Source organism: Echinops telfairi, unplaced genomic scaffold (assembly GCF_000313985.2).
Source record: "Echinops telfairi isolate 266 unplaced genomic scaffold, ASM31398v2 ScPeMD7_7469;HRSCAF=8507_1, whole genome shotgun sequence".
NCBI classification, from domain to species: domain Eukaryota; kingdom Metazoa; phylum Chordata; class Mammalia; order Afrosoricida; family Tenrecidae; genus Echinops; species Echinops telfairi.
The window spans coordinates 28,560,612-28,583,190 of record NW_022111373.1 but is presented as its reverse complement, the minus strand read 5'-3'; the positions used below and the strand labels follow the sequence as shown (position 1 = coordinate 28,583,190).

At 38.7% G+C, this 22,579-nt stretch overlaps 2 protein-coding genes and 1 pseudogene across 2 annotated transcripts in view; all 3 read right to left on the bottom strand.

Moving 5' to 3' along the window:
• Nucleotides 1-7,803, bottom strand: part of LOC101657109 — a 21,265-nt pseudogene extending 13,462 nt beyond the window's left edge.
• The window catches only part of FEM1C (fem-1 homolog C), a 97,594-nt gene that overhangs the window by 60,000 nt on the left and 15,015 nt on the right, over nt 1-22,579 (bottom strand). Inside the window, exon 2 of the mRNA XM_045284977.1 lies at nt 1,524-1,593. The gene's annotated coding sequence lies outside the window, so the exon portion shown is untranslated. The remainder of the gene's footprint in view (nt 1-1,523; nt 1,594-22,579) is intronic.
• Nucleotides 21,575-22,425, bottom strand: LOC101651170 (TIR domain-containing adapter molecule 2). The gene has a single exon (XM_004706574.2). It carries the CDS (start codon nt 22,423-22,425, stop codon nt 21,706-21,708), a length of 720 nt encoding a protein of 239 aa, XP_004706631.1. The 3' UTR covers nt 21,575-21,705.

The window sequence follows — 22,579 nt, the reverse complement described above, 5'->3', positions numbered from 1 at the left end:
AACTTCCCCTTTCTCTGCTTCACTTCTCTGTTTGCAAACCATGTGGAGCCAGGCTGAGATCTGCAAGAGCCCTAGAGATGCCTCCACAGCCAATGGATTCCCCAAGACTTTGCACTCACTGACCTGTGATCTTCCTGCATTTTGCATGTGCTTCATGAGTCTGAAGAGAGATTTATGGATTTATGGATTAATATTGGACTTATGGACTTGATCTGGACTTGGCTGGCATGATTTCTTAGTATACAATTGCTCTTTGATATAAAATTCTTAATTACACATATATGAGGGTCAATGATTTCGTTTCTCTAGTCACTCTGGCCTAATACATTATGGTACCAGGATTGGGGAACTAGAGAAACATCATGAAGATGGAGAGTGGATGCTTGTCTGACCTCTGCCTCCTGGCACTCTTTCTTCTCTGGCTAGCTGGAGGTCAGATAAGGCCATACAGTTTATTGGGTGTTTTTTGGAAAAAAAACCAACTATTCTTTAATTGTTGTCTTTGGTAATTCCTGTTTGAAATAGAGAAAATGTATGTGATCAATGTAAATTTTGACCTCGGGGCAAAATGGTCCGTTGAAGTTTGAGGCCATGCTGCTTAGTCAAAAGGGCTGACAGAAGGCCCCAAGCTTGCTTGATGCATTTGAATGGAATAGTTTAGCAAAGATAAGATTGAATTTGACTGCTTTAAGAATTGAGTTTTGGATCTGGCAGTACTAGGTTTATACTGGTTTCTTATGCGTATTATTATTGATATAATTGTGGTAGAAATTATTATTAGGAAGTGAGTTAGTTTATTGTGCCAACCTGGCCAATAAACATGTGGGATTAATTGAAGGGCGGAGGGATAAATGGCTTGGTGAGCCTCGCCTTTCGAGTTCTCGGGTCTCTTGCTTTGTGATGGTCAGACCAGGGTGCAGTTGCCTTAGCAGTTCCCAACTTCAGCTTGCAAGGCCGACTTCCTGCAAGACATCCCTAAGGAGAAGCCACATGGACCTACCCTGATGCAGCCCTGGGCGCTGGAGCACCCGTGTGGAGACCCCTGCCAGCGCTGAGATGTTTACACATTCACTGACTCTGCTTCCCTCCTGCAGTCAGTGTCATTGTGTCTGCTTTGTGAGATGGAGGAGGACTTTGTGGACTGGTGTTGGACATATGGGTTAATGGGTTAATGTTGTACTTGTGGGCTTGGGCAGCACTGGGTTGGGATGTTTTCTTGATGCTCACTTAACCTTTATATAAAACTCTCTCTTATACATGAGTTTTTGTGGATTGGTTTCTCTAAAGTACCCATACTAATACAGGAAGTATGAAAATGGAGAGTTTTTAAGCCCATTTCCTTCAGCCATTAAAATGGGAACTTTAAATGGGTGTGGGACAAGCCTTCAAAGAAGGTTCTGAAAAGATAAGCCACACCCAGTAGTTTGAGTGCTCAGGGTATTTGCATTTGAAGAAGAGATTTGCTGATGAGGCTGTTGACAGACTGAAGAATAAGAAAGGAATAGTTTGCCAGATTTACTTACTGTCTGTTGAACTGTAAGCCTCATGGGCCTTTGTCCGTCTTCTCTGTAATTCAGTGCCAAGCAGTCAAGCCTAGAACATAGGACATATGAAATAACTCTTTGTCAACTTTCTGTTGCTATTCTGTGTCCTAGAGAGAGAGAGAGAGAGAAATTAGAGGAAGAAAAAACAATTACAACAGATTTGATATGCCATTGAAAGAGTCTAATAGCTCAACATCAATCAGCATTTGCATATGCAAAGAATTTCAGACTGCTTCTGAAGAGCAGAACAGGAGCCATTTCTAGAAGGTCTCCTATCGCCCAAACTGAGTTCTATTGCCTCCAGGCTGCAACTGTCCAGGCCACATTTTCACAAAGCACTGTTTATGGCAAGCCCAGGCAACTAGCACACTGGCCAATTAGATGATAAGAGCACCGAAGTTATAGACAAACAATTTAGTTCAAAGCATATTGAGTACCAAGTACATGCCAGGGCTTGTATTAGGTTCCAAAAAGACAGCTTCCTTTTGACCGCCTTCATGACCTGACAGTGTGGTTTGGGCAAAGGTGACATACACAGGTGATTCAATTTAATGAGGAAGCTATGGTAGAGTGTGTTGAGTGCTACAAAGACTTACTAATAGCTTACTAATTGTGTCCCTAGGCAGATGGATCATCTCTCAGAGCCCTGCATTTCCTCAACTATCAAATGGGGCCAGTAATTCCTACTCAAAGGGTTGCTTTGAGAACTAAATGAAGTAGCATTTATAAAACATGACAGTGTTTTAACACACAGAAGACACAATAAATAGTATCCATTACATTATTCAGTAAGGCCAAAATTCAGAGTGTTTGCTCTCTCTGTGTTGACTGAATTTGTTTGATTCTTCCACCACAAACTTAAGTTTCCACGTAACCCCAGTAGCTATAACAAGAACCCACTATCATACTCACCTTTGTTCATAGGAGAGACTGAACATGGAATGATGATGATGTTCGCACAAATCTATGATTGCTACTTGAATAATGCTACAGAGAGCACTGTTCTGATAGTGGGCCAGGAGGGTTGTTTTTGTATGAGAACAGCAGCTGGCACTGCCTCCCCCACTTCTCATCGCTTCTGTCCACTCGCCCATTTTCTCCTCTGCAGTCAAAAGTATCTCTGGCCTGCTGCTCCGACCACGCTACCCTCTCTTCTTCCTCTACTGAGAGATCTCAATGGTTCCTTCTGAACCCAAATTGAACTCATAATTCTGTTGTATAGTTCAAGTACTAGGGAGTCCTAATGTTTTTGACTTTTTTTAATACTAAAGAACTTGTCTCTATTTTCCCCTATCAGCTATTTCGTGCCTTTGTCCAAGCTTCCCTCTCAGAGTGGCCCAGTGTGGAAACATCTCCAAGGTTTTGTGACTTAAATGTCACTGTCAAAATTGCCCCAGAGAATCTTGGATATGCTCCATATTGTGCCTATATAAATTAGATTGGGCTATTCTTGAGAAGCTTCGGTTTAAAGAAAAGTTAATGGACTTGACTTATAAGATTTCTGGTGATTTTTTTTCTCAGTTCTTTCATTTCCTCATATCTTACTATACAGATAATAATTCACCCAGCCACAATTCTCCATGGATGCTTCTTCTCGAAATCATTATTTTTGAATATGACCTCACTACTGGGGAATTGTCCAAGGGAGCTATGTAGTAATTGAGAGTTCATTATTCTGTATATAGTGATTAATATAACTGAAATTAAAAATAATCATTTTGTTAACCTTGCAAACATTTGAGTTATATAATGCTTATCACAAATCATGTTTTCCTGTGTGTCCATAATGAATTTGTCAAGATACTTTGTGGGCTACATTAAAAAAGCCCAATCATATCTGTAGTTGGTAGAATTCTACAACCTCCAATTATCTATCCCCGGGGAAATGACCCAAGAGTGCAGAAGGTGCAGTCAAGAGTCATGGAAAATTACTCCCAAGTCTTGAAACCAAATGGAGTTTCCCTCCTAGATAATCAAATTTCAAATTGGTGATTCCTTTTTTTCTTCAGTCCTCCTTTTGAACTGAAATGTCTGTAGTTCTCCTAGGCTTACAAGAAGCACTGTAGGTTAGGCCTTGGGCTACTAATAGCTTAAGGTTAGCAGTTGAAGCCCACCATTCACTTCTCAGGAAAAAGATGAGACTGTCAGCTACCATAAATACTGACAGAAATTCTACGTAGGATCATTATGAGTTCACTCCGTGACCGTGGGTCTGGTTTGAGGTTTTGATGACTGTCATACCATTGCGTGTTGTGAATAATTTGTCTTTTCAGTTTTTCAGGTCCATGGAAAAAAATTGTGGCCAGATTGAATTACACCCAAGATCATCATCTATCTGATATAAATGATAATGTTTTGGACCATTATGCTGATATTCTGTGGATAAGCATTTGGACTGTGAATGAATTCTGTAAACAGAAGAAACTTTTAAAAACATTGGAAGGAGGTGAACGTATTTTGCACTTGGGATAAAGATGCATCAGTGGGATCGATAGACAGTTGAAAACAAGAAAATCACCAATTGGAATTGCTATCTAAGAAAGCTATTAGATTATGTGAAATTCAGGTTCACAATCTCAATTTGAAAAATCAATGGACCAGCTGCATTACAGAATTGAGATCTCTTACCTAACACTGAGCAGGGTCTGGGGCAGCATCTAAAAATAAAACACAGTAGTATTTCTTCAATAGAACACGTGAATACTCACCATGAGTGGAGTAAAGACTTACTATAAGTTAGATCCAGTTAAGTTTGCTGCCAAATGGGAGGCAGTCAAGAAAGATTTTGCTTCCAAAAATGCTATAAAAATTTTTCAGGTTTTTAGTATTTGATTCTGGGAGTTGTGGATAAGGGATTATTCTTCATTCTTTCCAAGGAGGGAGATTAAGTATTGGTAAAATCTGGTGTTTGCAATAAAAGTGAAATATAGAATAATACTTTCTTTAAGTTAAAATTGAATACATTTGAGGTGCTATGTGTGTGTGAGAAACAGTGAGCTCTTATGCCTATTTTTGGTCAGTAATTGAACATTGATTCTCTTTCTTATCCAAGCTTTTTTTTCCTTTTAATTAAGTAACAGAATTTACTAAAATTATTTTATTAACTATCCCCTTAAATTTTTCTTACGTAGTTGATTTTCCAACTTGTAATTCAGAATCTAATTATATTTCTATCATTACTCCAGTACCTGTGTATTTACAATTTCTTCTCAGTTTTCATTGGACCGTATGGAAATAGAATATTTCTAATACTGAAACACATCTATGACCTATGCTGTCCCTTAGTGCACATTAATTCACACTTATTGCCACAGTCTTTCTATTAAAAAAATATTTGGAAACAATGATGGCAACATATGTACAAATGTGCTTGATATAATTGATGTATGGATTGTTATAAAAGCTGTAAGAGGCCAAAATAAAATGATTTAAATTTTTTTAAAAAAGAATGAATACAAAGAGAAAGCAAGAGCAGTAAAAAAATCAAGTAAACACTGGACTTTTAAAAAAAATTGTTTTATTAGGGGCTCATACAACTCTTATCACAATCCATACATGCATCAATTGTGTAAAGCACATTTGTTCATTCATTGTCCTCATCATTCTCAAAACATTTGTTCTCCAAGGACTTTCGTTTTTTAATTAAAAGATGAATGATAACTAGGATTTCGTGGAATTTAATCTTTACGGAAGCAGAATGCTACCTCTTTCTCCCACAGAGCAACTGATTGGTTTGAACACTTACCTTTCAGTTAACAGCCAATATGTTGGAATGGCTAATCCACAAGATAGATATTCCTCTGTTATCATTTGTATCAGGATGAAGGAAATGGCCAGTCTGAGACTACACCCTTCTAAGGAAGCATTTTTTTTCCTACTATTGTTGGGGTATATTCAGTCTAACTTCCTTAAATTAGCCAAAGATAATTATAGCACTGCCTCAATGTCAACCCTTGGTAGACACAAGCACCTCCTCTTTACCTTAAAGGTCCTTCATCTTACCCATTGCCAATGAGAGAATTCCGATTCATAACAACCCAACAGCAATTCTGTAAGATGGTGTGGAACTGTCTCATAAGGTCTCCAAGGCTGTAATCGTTAAGAAAGCAGAATGACACATTTTTCCCCTACAGACAACTGATAGCTTTGAACTCCTACCGTTCAGTTACTAGCCAAGCACTTACCCATTGGATCATCAAGGCTGCTCCATCATCTTGTTTGTTTTAATTCTGAATTTTGAAATGCAGCATTATATGATGTAGAAGAGCTTATGTATATTTTCTATTGTTGTACTTAGACTAGAGAGAAATAAAGACCTTCAGAAATTGGCCACACCCTAATAACGAGGCCTTGTGATTCTCCTGTTACGCACAAATCATCTCACAGAACATTAAGGTTACTCTGAGGCCATGATAAAATGAGACACAATAAGGCCCTTTCTTAACTTTTTCTTGGGAAAGACAAAAACCCAAACCGTTTGTGACTTACAAAATACCAACCATCTCTTCTCTCAGCCAAAACGATTGGCTCTTCCTATCAACCAGCTGCAACTTTGTCTTCATTGTATTAAAGAGAGTTATTGAGATACCAAATCATAGAACCTAATTTCTGAAAAACAACCCATCTTGAACAAACCTTCATTTCCATAGACTTTCCTCCAAATTACCTAACCAAACCGCAAACACTATATAACAGGTTCTTTGCCACACACCCTTACTGAGATACTAGTTTTTATGGTGGGATTGGCTGCTAACCCAAGATTGCCAGTTCAGACCCACCTATCAACTTCACAGAAGAACGGTCTGACAAACTGCTTCTGTTGAGATGACAGCCAAGAAAACCCTATGGATTTTTTGTTATTGCACAGATTGGTTAGAAGAAACTATAGAATGCTTTCAAAAATAAAATGAAAATCCCTTCCAAAATATAACCAAACTAAGGAAAATGTTTATTTCTTAAATTTGATTCCAAGTTCTCATGCCTCCTTATGTCTATGTAGTAAACACATGACTGACAACAGACAGTTGACCACACCCACATTGAGAGCGTGTTAATACACCACTGGAAGCAGATGCTGTGCTACGTGAAACAGAGTTCTCAATGGCAGTAAAAACAGGGCGTACATATTGGCATCTTCACCTATTTATGATCTGTAAGATATTTATACAATTATCTTCTTATCCATCTATCAAAAAAACCCAAAACAAACCCAAACCTAAATTGTTGCCATTGACTCAAGTTTGACCCATTGTGAATTTACAGGACAGAGTAGAGCTGCCGCATTGGGTTTCCAGGGCTGTAGATCTTTATGGGAACAGACTGCCACATCTTTCTCCCGCAGTTATTGGGGGTTTGAACTACTAACCATTTGGTTAGCACTCAAGAACTTAACCACTGCACCACTAGGGATCCTTTGCCAATCTATAATTGAACTACCACATTATAGTTGATAGTCTAACTCTTACCTGACAGACAGCGCCACCAGGGCTCCTTCTGGCAAGAGTTTATTCATTTGCTGTTATTTGGTTTCACATAAAGGGTCCAGTCAAACTACAAGCAAACAAGAGGTTGTCTAATGACTTCCTTTTATTCTACTTATGTACATTTAATTTTACTATTTTATTTCTTTTTTTGTTTTTGTTTTTTAATTTTTTAAAATTTTATTTCTTTTGAAAACTTCCTCTACATACCAACCACCAACTGTTTCCCAAGCTATCTTTATATATTTATGCATTTAAGGACCCAGGATTCAATAAGAGTTCCCACAGGAACAGGAGCTGGTAATATTCATTGGCGTTACTTCCTTGTACTTTTGAATTTTGACACATGTGGATTTATTTTCCATTTAAACTATGAAATAAAACTAAATTAAACAATAATTTAAAAATTGCGTAGGGCCTCATCATCACAGACAGTAGCTTTTTTCCTAGTGAGAGAGTACACAGAAGCATGAAAGAAATATCTCATGAAAAGGCTAATAACCAGGACATATTGTTCTGATACATTTCCTATTGTTGGAATCTCTGAATTATACGCTCCCTATGCACTAATCAATCCCAGAATTCCCTGCCAGCTGATAAGCAGGCCTCGAGACATCCTCACCTCCCGCTCCTTCGCTTGCCGACAATCGAGATGCTGCCACTGCACATGCTTTAGCTTCGAGGTCTTCAGCAATGTGACAAAGAGAAACATTGGAGTTGTTGGGGTCAGTGATGACAGATCCAGCCACAGATGGAATCAGGCATAAGACAGAGTTCATCCTTACAGAAAAAGTTTTTATTTTTATTTTATAAAGCTTGGCTTTTTTCTTAAGTTAAAAGTAGGAAACTATTTCTTATTATGTGGCAGATGGATTGTTCCTTGGCTTTAGGCAAACTTAATCAAAGGCATTCAAACCCATATGGCCTGGAAGGCAAAGCAAAACTAGGGGCACTATCAAGATCTGCATCTAATTTTCTCAGCAGCTAGCCATAAAAACTGGGCAAGGTCAAGATGAATGTGACTTCCTAGAATGCTTTAGCCCACCTACCTGTATGAGTTCATGTACTTTTCAGAACACCTCTAAGAGGCAATCATTACCAGCATTTCCATTTTAAGATGAGACAACTGAAGCATGCAAAAGTTAACTAATGTGTCTGAAATTAATCAGTAATGACAGAATTGGCTCCACAAGCTACACTCTCAACAAGACATGTGGCATTGTATATCACAGTAATTATATATATATAATGGCCTAAACATGAACATTTTTTTTCTGGAGGTACCCCTTCTGAAATCCATAGATCATATCATATACATATATCTTTGTTGCCTTTAGTCAGAAAAAAACCTCTGCTGAGGAGAGCTTTCATAGTACACGTTTTTCCTGCTAGGCAGCCATCGAGCAACTTGCTCTGAGTCACTGCACCTAGCGGCCTGGGAAGGTTCTCTCTGGTCACAGTGACTTTTTCTCCCTGTCTGCTCCCTCCCCGCACGCCCACAGTGAATTTTGTTCCCCCGTCTGCTCCCTCCCTGCACGCCCACAGTGAATTTTTTCATAAAAGCAGTTTCGCTTGAACCTCATTTTTTGTAATGGCTGATTTAAAAGAACAGTGTGGGGCTGTGAAATTTTGTTTTCTACTCAGGAAAAAATGCCACAGCAACCGTTGTGATGTTAAACACAGCTTACAAGGGCAGTGCTATGGGAAAAACTAAGGTGTACAAGTGGTCTTCTCATTTTAAACAAGGTGAAATGTTGATTGATGACAAACATCCTGGGCATCTGTCAACTACTTGAATGGACAAAAATGTCCACAAAAATTGTGCATTTGTGCTCAAAGACTGACAACGGACCACTGAAGAGATGGGGAAGTTATCTGGATTATGGTGGAGCTTGGTTCAGTGAATTTTAAAGGAAGCTTTGGGAATGAGAAGTGTTGCTGTGAAGTTTGTGCCTCGGATTCTGACTCACCAGAAAAAAAGCTTCAAGTGGAAGCATGTCATGCTATGAAAGGACAGCTCTGAAGTGACCAAGACATTTTTTCCCAAGGTCATTATGGTGAGGAGACATGGTGATATTCTTATGACCTCAAAGCAAACATCAGTCAAGCCAGTGGAAGACACCATCGTCACCTCAGCCCCCAAAAGCTCATCAAGTGAAATCAAAGATCAAGATGATGCACATTTGTTTTTTGATATGAGGGAGATAGTGCATTTGGAGTTTGTTCCACCAGGTCAGACCGTTAATCAAGCTTCCACTTTAGAGGTTCTGAAAAGACTGTGTAATAGTATGCGACAAAAAAGACCTGAATTGTGGCAGATGAAGGACTGGTTTTGCCACCACAAGAATGTACCTGCTCATGCAGCCATCTCAGTGCCTCAGTTTTTGGCAAAAAACAGCATGTCTCCCTTCCCCCAAATACCTGACTCACCTGGCCTTGCTCTGTGCTACTTCTTTTTGTTTCCTTGAATGAAGAGGAACATGAAAGGATAGTGCTTTGACAACATAGAAGAGGTGGGAAAAAAATGAAGGAGATGCTATCAGCCATCCAAACAAATGAGTTATAAAAATGTTTCCAAGAATGAAATAGCAGATTTGACCAATGTAGTAAGTGTAATGGAGAGTACTTTGAAGCTAATAGGGTTGTTTTATTTAAAAAAAAAAAAAATTTAAATACATAGCTTTGCAAAAAAAGTTCTGGTTTTTTTGGGGGGTGGTGAGGGAGGGTTTGGAGGTAAGGGTGGGAATGGTATCCTCTCATGCATATATATCCAGGAGCTTTGTGGCATTAAGTTTCCTGATATAAACACTCTTCCCGCCTACCTCCCCCCCCCTTTTTTTTAATCTTCCTCCCTCTAAATTAAAGTAGCTGTCCCTTTAACATATGCATCATCTATTGTGAGCAAAACGGACAACAAAAGAAAGCAGAACAGAGGTCCTAAGCAACTCGGAAGGATTATGTCAAGCATATTGGAAGTCTTGCTCAGATCTAAATGGCACTGCCATCCTCTTTTTGTTCTAGACACTGGAAGAGCATTGTGTTTACATCATAGACGCTTCCAAAGGGCATGGTGTTTGTAAAAAGTGAAGTGGTGAGTGATGTTTATTCAACAGTTGAAGTGAAGACAACACAAGAACAATTACAAACAAGAAAAGAATTGATAGAAATCTCAGTTTGTAGAGTTCAGGAATAATTATACAAGTACCTATGGGGGAATGTACTAGAAATCAGCAACTGCAACACATGGAGTTTCTAAAGAAGAGTACAGAGTAGCAAAGTTAGCTAGAGAAGCACAGTGGGATCAAGAGCCAGATCTCTGATTCTCACTCATATTGAACAAGCTGTCCTATTGAGTAAGGAGGACTAAGAATAGAGCAGCCTCAAGCAGTTATTTCTATAGCTTTCTCTTTGACAACCCCTTTTAAGATTCTCCACCAGGGGAAAATCAGACTGATTCACTAAAACCACATCATGGAGCCTAAGACTACAAGCTTTGGAGACAGACCATAAGATATTCCAATGACTTCATTACCGACAAGGTCTATCACACTAAAGCATTTGAGAATACTGGGGAATTATGTAGGAATTTGGGGGGTATTGATGATAATGTAAGCTAACTGTCTGATATAATTTGTACTGTTGTTAGGTGCCATGAAGTTGTTTCTGACCTATAGAAACCCTATGCACAACAGAACTAAGCATGCCCAGTTCCACACCAACGCCATTGTTCCTGTGCTTGAGCCCATAGTTGCAGCCGTTGTGTCAATCCATCTCCTGGGGGGTCTTCCTCCTTTTTGCTGCCCCTCTACTTTACCAAGCATGATATCCTTCTCCAGGGACTCATCTCTCCTGGAAATATGTCCAAAATATGTAAGATGAAGTCAGGTCATCTGATACAATAGGTATCCAAAAATGAGAACTTCTATTAACACTATGTATTTGTCTCGATCTGTTGACAATCTCCTAGTTTTCTTATGCCTAAAATCACTGCATGTGAAAAGAACTTCTATAAGACTTACAGGTATGTGCTAGCTTAAAAAAAATCATGAAATGTTTCAAACATGTAGAAAATGATGGAAAACAAGAGACCATCTCCTTTGTATGTACTCATTAAAAATATAGTGCTATCTTGCTTAAGCTTTATATCAATGATATCAGATTGTCCATATAGTCTATATTTTTTGTCTCCTCAGCATTATGTTTTTGAAGTTTATCTAGTTAGTAATTTCAAATTTTCTATAATATTTGTTTGTATGAACATCCTATAATACATTTATGCTTTCTCCTATTGGCAACTAGATTGTTTCCTGTTTTCAGTATTACAAAGGAATATTGCAGGAAACACCCTCTTCACACCTGCCTTCCTTAGTATCTGCAGGAAAGTATCTCTAAGGGTTCACATGATGTGTCCATCTTCAGCATTACTATCCATTGCCAAATCGCATTCCAAAGTGGTTACTGTGATAGTGCTCTGTTCTGAGTGTTGTTTGTTGTTCAATTTGTTTTAAGGATCATTCCCTATTGAGATGCAATTCACACACCATAACATTTACTCAAAATATCCAACTCAGTGGTTTTGAGTATATGTAGAGTGTGCAACAATCATCATAATATAATCTCAGGATATTTTCATGTGATAGTATTTTTATTTTTAAATATTCTGATGAAACTGGTTATGTGTCCTGTTCAGTTCAATGTATAGATGGGAATCCCCTGGGAGGGGATAGTTTATGGAGATTTCCTGGTTTAAAGATGTTTGCCTAGGTAGCTGAAAAGATCATTCCTAATTAGCTTATGAAATTGCTTAACTGAAGGTACTGTTATTAGCTAATGAAAGCACTACCATTTATTCACCTTAGAGTAAAACGGCTCAGAATTAATTCTTTTTTGACAAGAATGGGAGGCGCACTCTCCCAAATAAAGGAGTTATTTTCCCACCGAACAATTCTTGCTCACACCAGAAAGGGAGGTGTGACTGAATAGAGATGCTGGAGTAACAGTTGTTAGAGCCAGCCCACTGACAAGAAGAATGAGCATCTGTCTTTGCTATACCCCCTCCCCCCTCCTCCTCAAGTTATTTACTGAGCTGTAGGGCAAATCATTTCCATTCTCTGAGTTATTAATTGATGATGCTTGAAGTACTATGTACTCCAATCCAAACAATGTTTAAATTGACAGTAAGGATTACCAAATATGATTTAGAATAAAAATATATATGAGGGTATTGTTTGTATTCAGTCACTAATGTTCAAAATCTAATAACATTTTCTACTTGGAATTCCATAAGGAACATCAGGTTCATAGACAACAGTATCTACCACTTCAAACTCCTATATTCATTCATTCCTTTAGGTCACTGGCTTAACGATGTCAGTTTTGAGATGCTTTGTTTTATTTCATCAGGTACTTGGCATCTATCTGAAATTTTCTCCGTGCTCCGTGGACGACCCTGTAAACATAGAGCATACAATCACATTACATGGCCACCCAGCAGAAGTCACACGGCTAGGCAATGGGAGACTGACTGGAAGAGGAGGGAAGGCACAATGCTGACTTCCCAGGCAAATACATTAAATCCCTCCTCAGCAGCACAGCCGCAGACAGCCACAGTTCCTCATACGCCCTGTGTGGCCTCACCCTAGTCACATGTCAGCATGCTTTATCTAACATGCGAAACTGCTTTACTCAACAGTTAAGTGTGACAGGTGGCATTTGAAGTACTATGTACCCCAATCTGAGATGCCCCTAAATTGGATATTTATAATGAACTTACGTAAAATTTCGGCAACTGGGACTCCCAACTCAAATTTCCGTATAACAAGCCCATGAAAAGTGGTTTCCTATTTTGACTTCTTTCTTAAAAGGGCTTCGGTTGATCAGTGAGATGGGTTGGTAAAGTCTTGTCTACTTACTATTTGCCAGTTTGTCATACTGTGGTGGCTTGTACATTGCTGTGATGCTGGAAGTTTTGTCACTGGCAATTCAAATACCAGAAGGGTCACTCAAGGCGAACAAGTTTCAGTGGCGCTTCCAGACTAAGAATACACTGTGAAGAAGAAACAGACTGCCCACTGCTGCATGATTAACCACTGAAAACCTTACTAGTAGCAGTGGTGCAGTTTCAGACACACGGAAAAGAATATGAATAGTAGCCGAGCACTGGGAGAAGATGAGCACTGTGAGAAGGTTGGAGGGCACTGAAAATACTGGGGAAAGAAAGCTGCATTCTCAAAGCAGACGACCACAATGACATGGATGGAGCAAAGCCTTCAGGACCTTCATTTGCTAATGTCTCAAAATGAGAAGAAACACCTGTAAAGATCTATTAATAATCAGAATTTGGAATGTAAAATATGAAGGATGATACTAGGAGAATTGAAAGTGGTCAAAAATGAAATATAACACATATACATCAATATTCTAGGCATGCGTGAACTGAAATGGACTGGTATTAGCCATTTTGAATCAGACAATCATGGTTTTCTATACCTAAAATGACAAATTCAAGAGGATGTACATCATATTCATTTGTCAAACTGGATATTTCAAGATTTTTCTTGAAGTAAATGCTGTCTGTGATAGAATACTATTGACACACATATAAGGAAATCCAGTTAATACAACCTTTTTTCCTCATCATTTTACTGGGGGATCTTACAACTCAGTTAATACAACTATTATTCAAATTTACACACCAACCACTAAAACTAATGATGAAGAAATTGAAGAATGCTATCAACTTCTTCAGTCTGTAATTGATCAAGCACACAATCCAGATACATTGATAATTATTTGCGATTGGAATGCAGATTGGTATCAAAGAGGAAGGTACAATAATTGGAAAATATGGTCTTAGTGATAGAAACAAAGATGGAGATCACATGATAGAATTTTGTAATACTTCTTCATTGCAGACATCTTTTCAGTGACATAAAAAGCAAATATACACTTGAAGTTTTCCAGATAGATTACACAGGAGTCACATTGATAACATTTGTGGGAAGAAACATTGGAGTAGCTAATTATCTTTAGTTCAAACAAGGCCAGGGACTGACTGTGAAACAGATCATCAATTGCTCATATATAAATTCAGGTTTATGTTGAAGAAAATTAAAACAAGTCCACAAGAATAAAAATATTATCTTGAATTTATCCGACTTGGATTTCAAGAACAGATTTGACTCAATGGACATTAATGATAGAGGTCCTGACTATCGGTGGGACAACATCAAGAAACTCATACAAGAAGAAAGCAAAGGATCATTAAAAAGACAGGAAAGAAAAAAAATACGAAAGTGATTGTCAGAAGAGAATCTGAAACTTGCTCGATCATAGAATAGTTACAGCAAATGGCAGAAATGATGAAGTAAAAGAGCTGAACAGAAATTTTCAAAGGGCAGCTCGAGAAGACAAAAGAAAATTTTATAATGAAATTTTCAAAGAACTGAAGTTTAAAAACCAAAAAGGAGAACATGTTCCATGTTGCTTAAGCTGAAAGAACTGAAGGGAAAAAAATCGAAGCTTCAAATTGCAATATTGAAAGATGTTACAAGCAAAATATTGAGTGATGCCAGAAACATCAACAGAAGATAGAAGAAATACACAGAGTCACTCTACCAAAATGAAATGGGACACATTCAACCATTTTAAGGGGTAGCATATGGTCACGAATCAATGATACTGAAGGATGAGGGCCAAGCTGCATGACAGGCATTAGCCAAAAATGGCTCTAGGAACAGATGGAATACCAGTTGAATATTGCAACAAGATGATGAAGCACTGGAAGTACTTACCGGTTTATACAAGAACCCTGGAAGTCAGCTACTTGGTCAACCGACTTGAATAGATCCATATTTATATGAATTCCAAAGAAAGGTGATGCAACAGAGTCAAATTATAGAACAATGTCATTAAGATCTTAACACGCAAATAAAATTTTGTTGAAGATCATCCAACAACAGTTGCAGTAGTACATTGACAAGGAGCTGCCAGAGGTTCCAACCAGATTCAGAAGAGGGCATGTCGATGTCAGATAGATCTTGTCTGAAAGCAGAGAATATCAGAGATGTTTACTTGTACTTTACTGACTATGCAAAGAAATACCATTGTGTGAATCATAACAACTGTGGAAAACATTGAGAAGAATGGAAATGCCAGAACACTTCATTTTGTACCTGGACCAAGAGGAGGTTGTGTGAACAGAACAAGGGAATGCTGCCTGGTTTAAAAGGAGGAAAGATGCTTTCCTCTAGTTCCTAAATGTTTCCTCCCCGCTCCCACTACCATGACTGAATCTCTACCTTGCAAGTCTGGCTAGACCAGAGGATGTACACTGGTACAGATAGGAACTGAAAATACAGGGAATCCAGGGCAGATGAGCCCTACAGGACCAGTGGTGTGAGTGGTGAAACAGGGAGGGTAGAGGGAGAGTGGGTAGGAAAGAGGGAACCGATTACAAGGAACTATATGTGACCTCCTCCCTGGGGGACGGACAACAGAAAAGTGGGTGAAGGGAGACGTCGGGCAGGGCAAGACATGACAAAATACCCATTTATAAACTATCAAGGGCTCATGAGGGAGGGGGGAGCAGGGAGGGAGGGGAAAAATGAGGACCTAATGCCGGGGGTTTAAGTGGAGAGAAAATGTTTTGAGAATGATGAGGGCAATGAATGTACAAATGCGCTTTACACAATTGATGTGTGTATGGATTGTGATAAGAGTTGTATGAGCCCCTAATAAAATGATTTAAAAAAATAAAATAAAATAAAATGACTTTTTCTATAGTTAAAAAACAAAGGAGGAAAGATGTGTATTAGGATTGTATCTTTTCACCATACTTATTCAATCTGTATAATGAGCAGATAATACAAGAATTCAGCATCAGGATTGGAGGAAGGCTTTTGAACAATCTGTGATATGCAGATGACACAAGTTTGCTGAAAGCGAGGAGGCCTTGAATCATTTGCTGATGAAGTTCAAGGACTGCTGCCTTCAGTATGGATTATAACTCACTGTAAATAAAACAAAACAAAAAAACCTCCACAACTGGGTCACTATACCACATCATCATAAGCAAAGAAAAATTTGACATGGTCAAGAATTTCATCTTATGTCTTTTCCTGTAATTAGGGGGCTTGTACACCCCAAAGATACATAAACCTTAGAAATAAGTATCTGTCTCCTGCCCTCTCTGCCCACGCTGTGCGCAGACCTGGCTGTTGAAATCATGGCTGCCCAGGAGGTGAGCATGCTACTATGAAAGGCGTCTGACTCCTTCATTTTACTCTCTCTGCTGTCTCTCTTATTCTCTATGACTATACTATAATCTTTATATGTTTTAACCATATCATTGCACTTACTGGACCCGTGATAGTGTGATGGGCTGGCTTCCCCCACACTTGGATCCACAATGTTCCTGGACATAGTAGTCAAGGAGTCAAATGACATATGCCTTGGGCAAATCTACTGTACAAGACCTCTGTCGTGTGTTGAAGAGCCAGGGTGTCATTTCAAAGATTACAGTACACATGACCCAAGCTGTGGTATTTTCAACTGACGCATATGAATGTGAAAGTTGGACAATGAATAAGGAAAACTGGAAAAGAATTGCTAATTTTAATTATGGGGCTGTTGAAACATATTAAAAGTACCTCGTACTGCCAAAAGAACAAAGAGATGTGTCTTAGAGGAAGTAGAACTAGAATAGTCCTTGGATGGGAGGATGGTGAGACCTCATCTTGCATACTTCGGACATGTTATCAGGAGAGATCGGTCCCTGGAAAAGGCAGCCAGTCATAGAAAAAGAGGATGACGCTCACCGAGATGACCTGGCACAATGGCTACCAGCCGGTTCACACATAAGAACAATTGTGAGGATGGGCCACTCTGAGTGATGCTTCATTCTGTTTTACACACGAACAACATGAGGTAGAGCCAACTCAACAGCACTGAACCATCACAACCACTCTGAGAAGAAGTGCTGAACTTGTTTAGGATTTGAAATAACCCCCACAATCAGCAGCAGGCTCGCTCCACTAGGCAGACCACTACCATCATTTTGTTATGCCGGTCATTGCCGTATCGGTATGTAGGGCCAGACACTGTAGCAGCCATGGAACAACTGAAGGGAATACGAATGAAACCCTAAGGATGGCAGAGCAAGAAGACAGCTAGAACCTGGGTTTTTAAGAACCTCTTGAGCCACTGTAACTTAGATAATCATTTGTGGTTTAGGTCATATGACACCAGGTTTATGTTTCTGAAAGCTGAAAGCATCATAGCCAATACATAAGGCACACCTCAGATGTGTAGCTTTAGTACGGCATTAATATCCACAGAGTACTTGTAATGAACACGCCTCAGATTATAGAGCATTTTCTCCGAATTCCCCGTTTGTGTAGCTATATCTACGTGTGTACATGTGTGCATTCACAAATAACACAGCATTGACTCTTGACCTCCTTTCAGCTTCCATTTCACTATCTTGATGATATACTATTAAAACTATTAATTTCATCATATAGTTATAATCACTATTGTTTCTTCATCATCAAAAATACTATCAGGTGTGATAAGTGGTGGGATTCAAATAAATAAATTGGTTTGCTACCCTAATGACCATTTTAGGTATTAAAATATATATATACTGACACTCATCAGGGGACAGACAACAGAAACAGGTAAACAGAGACAGCAGATGGTGTAAGATATGAAAATACTAACAATTTATCAAAGGTTCATGAGGTGGAAAGGTGGGGGAGGGAGGGGAAAAAAAGAGCTGATGCCAAGGGCTCAAGTTGAAAGAAAATGTTTTGAAATGATGATGGCAACATATATATAAATGTGCTTGATACAATGGATGTATTAATTGTTGTAAAAGCTGTAAGAGAACCCATTAAAATTCTTTATTGAAAAAAAATATATATATACTGAAAGGTAGTTTATTATTTCGTATAGTCAATCCTTAAATAATAATAAAAGAGGAACATAAAACTAGATATTTTGAAAGAAAAGATCGAAGAAAAGAAAGATCGAAAAATATTAATGAAAATAAATTCACATATTAAATAATATCTGACAAAAACAATAAAGCTGTTATTTAAAATATTTCCATTTTGCTTCTGGATTGCCGTCCTCACTTGCAATACTCTTCACTTTTATCTGAGTAACATCAGCCACGTGCTTTATCCTTAGCCATCTTTTCACTGTAGTAGGAGTATCCCATTCCTTTAGAGGTAGGCCAATTAGACAAGTCCTTGTGCTTGGTATACAAGACACAGGCAACTTCTCTTACTTGAATATATTATGTTCATCTGTGAAAAATCCCTTTCAGCTTCTGATACACTTAACAGCAGTTGTTCTGACAATACCGTTAGCCCTTTAAGCATTTTTATGAGTTGTGTAATTCATTTATAATCTCTCGTGGGAATTTGGAGTGTAACACAAAGCTGAAACGAATGGCAGCGAATCACCCTCTGGTTGTTTGGCTTTTTTTCTTTTATATATATATTACTGGAGTAACAAATACGAGGGAATAAAAGTGGAGTATTTCTTCAAAAATATATAAAGTCTTAGGAAATAAATAAATACAACAAGCGGAGTTTCATTTAATTTCTTATACTGGTGGACAGAATGGACGTTACTAAGGGCTTTTAGAATACAGTGTTGTACAGATAGATGACTGTTATAAAAGAGTAAGGAATACAAACTTGTGATTTATATTCACAATTCCCAGTGGCACACCTTAGAGAGAACCCTGAGTACTAGAGCTATTTTAATACCCAGTTTGCTAAACTCAACAAAACATTAGGTACTAGTTCTGCCAAAAACGTGGAAACCAACTGAATCTGACCACTGAGTCTGATGCTCTGTAATGAAGTGCAGGTTGATACTCTTTTATCAAAGCACATTTATATAATCTTCATGGAGATCCAGGCAATGGTATTTCAGTGGTAAGAATCTCACCTTCCATACACACCTTCTAAGCAGTAAACCTGGCTTCCATTTCCGTGCACTGTATCTCATAGGCAGCCACCACTTGCCAGTTAATTGATGCTTTTGTGTTGCTTTGACGCTGACCAGGTTTCAGCAGAGCTTCTAGACTCAGACGGACAAGGAAGAAAGGCCTAGTGATCTATTGATCTTCACTGGAGTCATAAATCAATCTTAGTCAAGGAAAAAGCAAATAAATATTTATTTTAAAAATACTGTTCAGCACTAGTTGCTTCAAGTTTGGCAGGCACAAAGGTCAATGTTGCATGAGTACACAAAATTTGAGGTACAGGGAACATTATGACCAGAAAATACACAAAGGAATACTTATATTTAAAATTGAAAAAGAAGAGTAGTAAGAGACTGTGATAGAAGGAGACTTTATGTCAAGAAAATGTCACCATGCAATGAAAACATTCTTCTCATTTAATAAGTACTAACAGAGTCAGGCTTGACTTGTAGGGCTACTGGACTTGAAACCACGATGAGGCGGACTCAGAAGTATGAGAGGACTTTAAAAAGTTTGTGAAAAAATGTAAAGAAAAGATTACGAAATTTATGTGACCAAACCTTGTACTATCAGGGATTAAGAAGAAAGAAAAATTTAGCACAATGTCTTTGGTCCCTATGAAAAAATATATTTAAAACCCAAGTACACAATGCATTATTATTATCTTTTAGTAATGATGAAAGTAAAATAGAAAGGATTTAAAGTCAATTAAACTATGAACAGATGAAACTATTTCGTAACTGTAAGTGTATGTTAACCCTCCTGCAACTACATGTCTCATTCTAAAATTCTATTTTTCTCACTCAGTCCCTTTTCTGGTCCTCCGTTTTCCACTTGCTGGGAGCGGACAAGGCCCAGCAAGCCAATGCTTTCATCTCACAGTCCTATCATTGTGGCAGAGACCGGACCCAGCCAGTTCTCCTGACTCCCTGTTGGGTATCATCCTAGTTACAAAATAGCAGGACTCATTTCACTGCACCCCCAGTCTGTACTTGGTGTGGCTTCCTTGATCTAAGATGGACAGAAAGGCAGGGAGGGGAAGGAATAGTCCCGCTTGGGCTTCTCTGGTTGATCATGACCCTGGGACACTAGAAAAGCAGGTGAAACAATGCATACACATCTACCCAAAGTCTCTAAAAACAATCCACAAAGATACACATACACTCAGGTAGCTGGAGTCCACAGATGCACAGTATGTGAGAATTGGCAAAGGCTGCCCCAGGGAGAACATTCTTTTTAAATAGGAGCACCTGGTCAAGCATATACAAACATATACCATTCAGAAGCTGTGCAAATAAAACCCCAGTTATAAATAATGACTAAGTTGGAGAGCTGCAGGCTCCCGGGGACATCTCATCAGCACTCTATGAAGTTTCTAACCAGTTTCTAACGATCATGTAGGCTGCTAATCGATAGTAAATATCGTCTCCAAACCTGCAAATTCCAACAGAAAGAAAAGCACTTTTGATTAATTTAAAAAGCTCTACCGTGCTTACATCTACTTACTTCATATTAATTGGCACTCGACATTCTAAACCTTCTTTCCCTGCAATCTGTACCTCTAGGTGATCATAACAAGAATGCTCTCTCTATACTGTTTATAAAGGGTGCCTCAAGAGAAATGCTCAGATATCTTGCGGCCATTTTCTTTTGTGTTCTCTGAAAAGAACAAAATTCAGTAAATGGAAGCATTATCATTTTTAAAAAGTTCTGTCATGTATCTTTTTGTCCAAGGTTCAATTCAAGAAATATCAATTGAAAATACTTTGTCATATCCACAAACCAAGAAAACCATTAAAATTCTTGAAACAGATCATCTCCAGTTTATGAAATCATGGAAAAGTACTACATCTCCATCGCACCTGCTGCCTTGAATGGGTGCCAGAAGTCACCCAAGATTTAACAATGGGTCTCTACTGGGAGCCAGAGACAATGAAGACTCAAGAACTGGAGGAAGACGTGGCCTCCCATGGGAACGGCCTTCACAGCAATCTTCTCCTGCACCATGAAGCCAGAGGAGAGGCTTAGTGTCTGGCTGCCCGCACTGAGTGCTTTCACCAACTCAGATAGATCTTGACCGAAAGGAGAAAAACGTGTCCTCGAACGTCAACTTTTTATGGAAATCAGAGTTGCTACTGTATCCATTGAGACTGGGGAAATTCCTGGATCTAGATTTTAAACCTTGAGTTGAAAATATCCAATGACATCATCGGTAAACAAAGCAACAGTTTAGCTCAATTAATAAATAATGTCGGTCTTGAACATTTTGCTCTTTTAAAGATTTATCTATATGAGATTCAGTAGACAACAGGAACTCTAAAACACAAATGCAAATATGAAGAGGCCAAGGAAACAAAAGCTAAATAGTGGTGAAACAATATGGGTCCAGTCCGAGAGAACAGTGACATACTATGAAGAATGTATGTTCTGTAAAGGGAGATTTGAATGGGTATGTTCGGTGATACATATTTTCATCAACAATTATATGTGATACATATTTTCATCAAAAATTATATATATATATATAAAATTTAAAAGGTACATTTCCATAGGTGGTCCGGCAGAGACGTCCTTACTTTATTTATACCATTAGTAAGAATAAGGCTCTCTTTTAGTTTAAAATTTCCTAGAATGAAGACAAATCTCTTGTCACAAGAGCCACTCAGGTACTGTGTTGGTCTCAGTCAACACATTGCCTCTGTACCATACTTCGTGTCTCTCTCCAGATAGTTTGCTGTGTCTTATACACAGACTCTCGAAAAATTCTTTCTATTTGAGTAGGAAAGCCATGACTCCCTTCTTCTAGGGCATTGATGGTGCGCAGAGCAAAGGGAGTGCTTTCTCGGGGAAGGGGGTTGTTCAGGGGCCGCATGGGTATGACAGAGTTGTATTTGTGCTGCCTGTTGACGGAGTTCATTAGGGATGAGTAGAACTGGAACTTACACCAGGTATCTCTTAAAAAGTTTTCAGTCAATAATAAGAGGGTCCATGCAGACCCATTAACAGCATCATCTAAATTCTGCAAGTGCTGTCTGCCACATGGCATCTCGGCAAAGATAATTCCCGGTTTGATACCAAAGTCATCTTGTAGCAGGTTCTGGACTCTGAGGGCTTCACTTATGTCACTTTCTGCATGCAGTATCACAAATTTGAAGAACACCTCATCTTCTTCCGCTTCCTCTGCAGGCATCTCCTTCATTCTCTCAGCTGCCCCCTGCTCTCCTGCTGGCTCCTCTGTTGCACTGCTATGTGCTGGCTGATCACCCAGGGAGATTTCTCCTGACTTGGGGGATTCTGACTCATGATGTCTTGGACTTGCATCCACACTGTGGGTTTTACTCCAAGAGAGAGAAAGAGAGCAGGGGGCTATTTTAGACTTCCCAATACCCATTATAAACATCCAAGTTAGTAGAGGAGAACTTTATTTCTCGGAATTTCTTTTCACTCTAAAAAGGAAAAACAAAGAGAAAGAAAGAAGAAAGCAGGTGGATATTGTGTATTTAATCAAATCATTAAAAATGAGTGGTGACTCTTCCTGACACGATCGCTGAAGA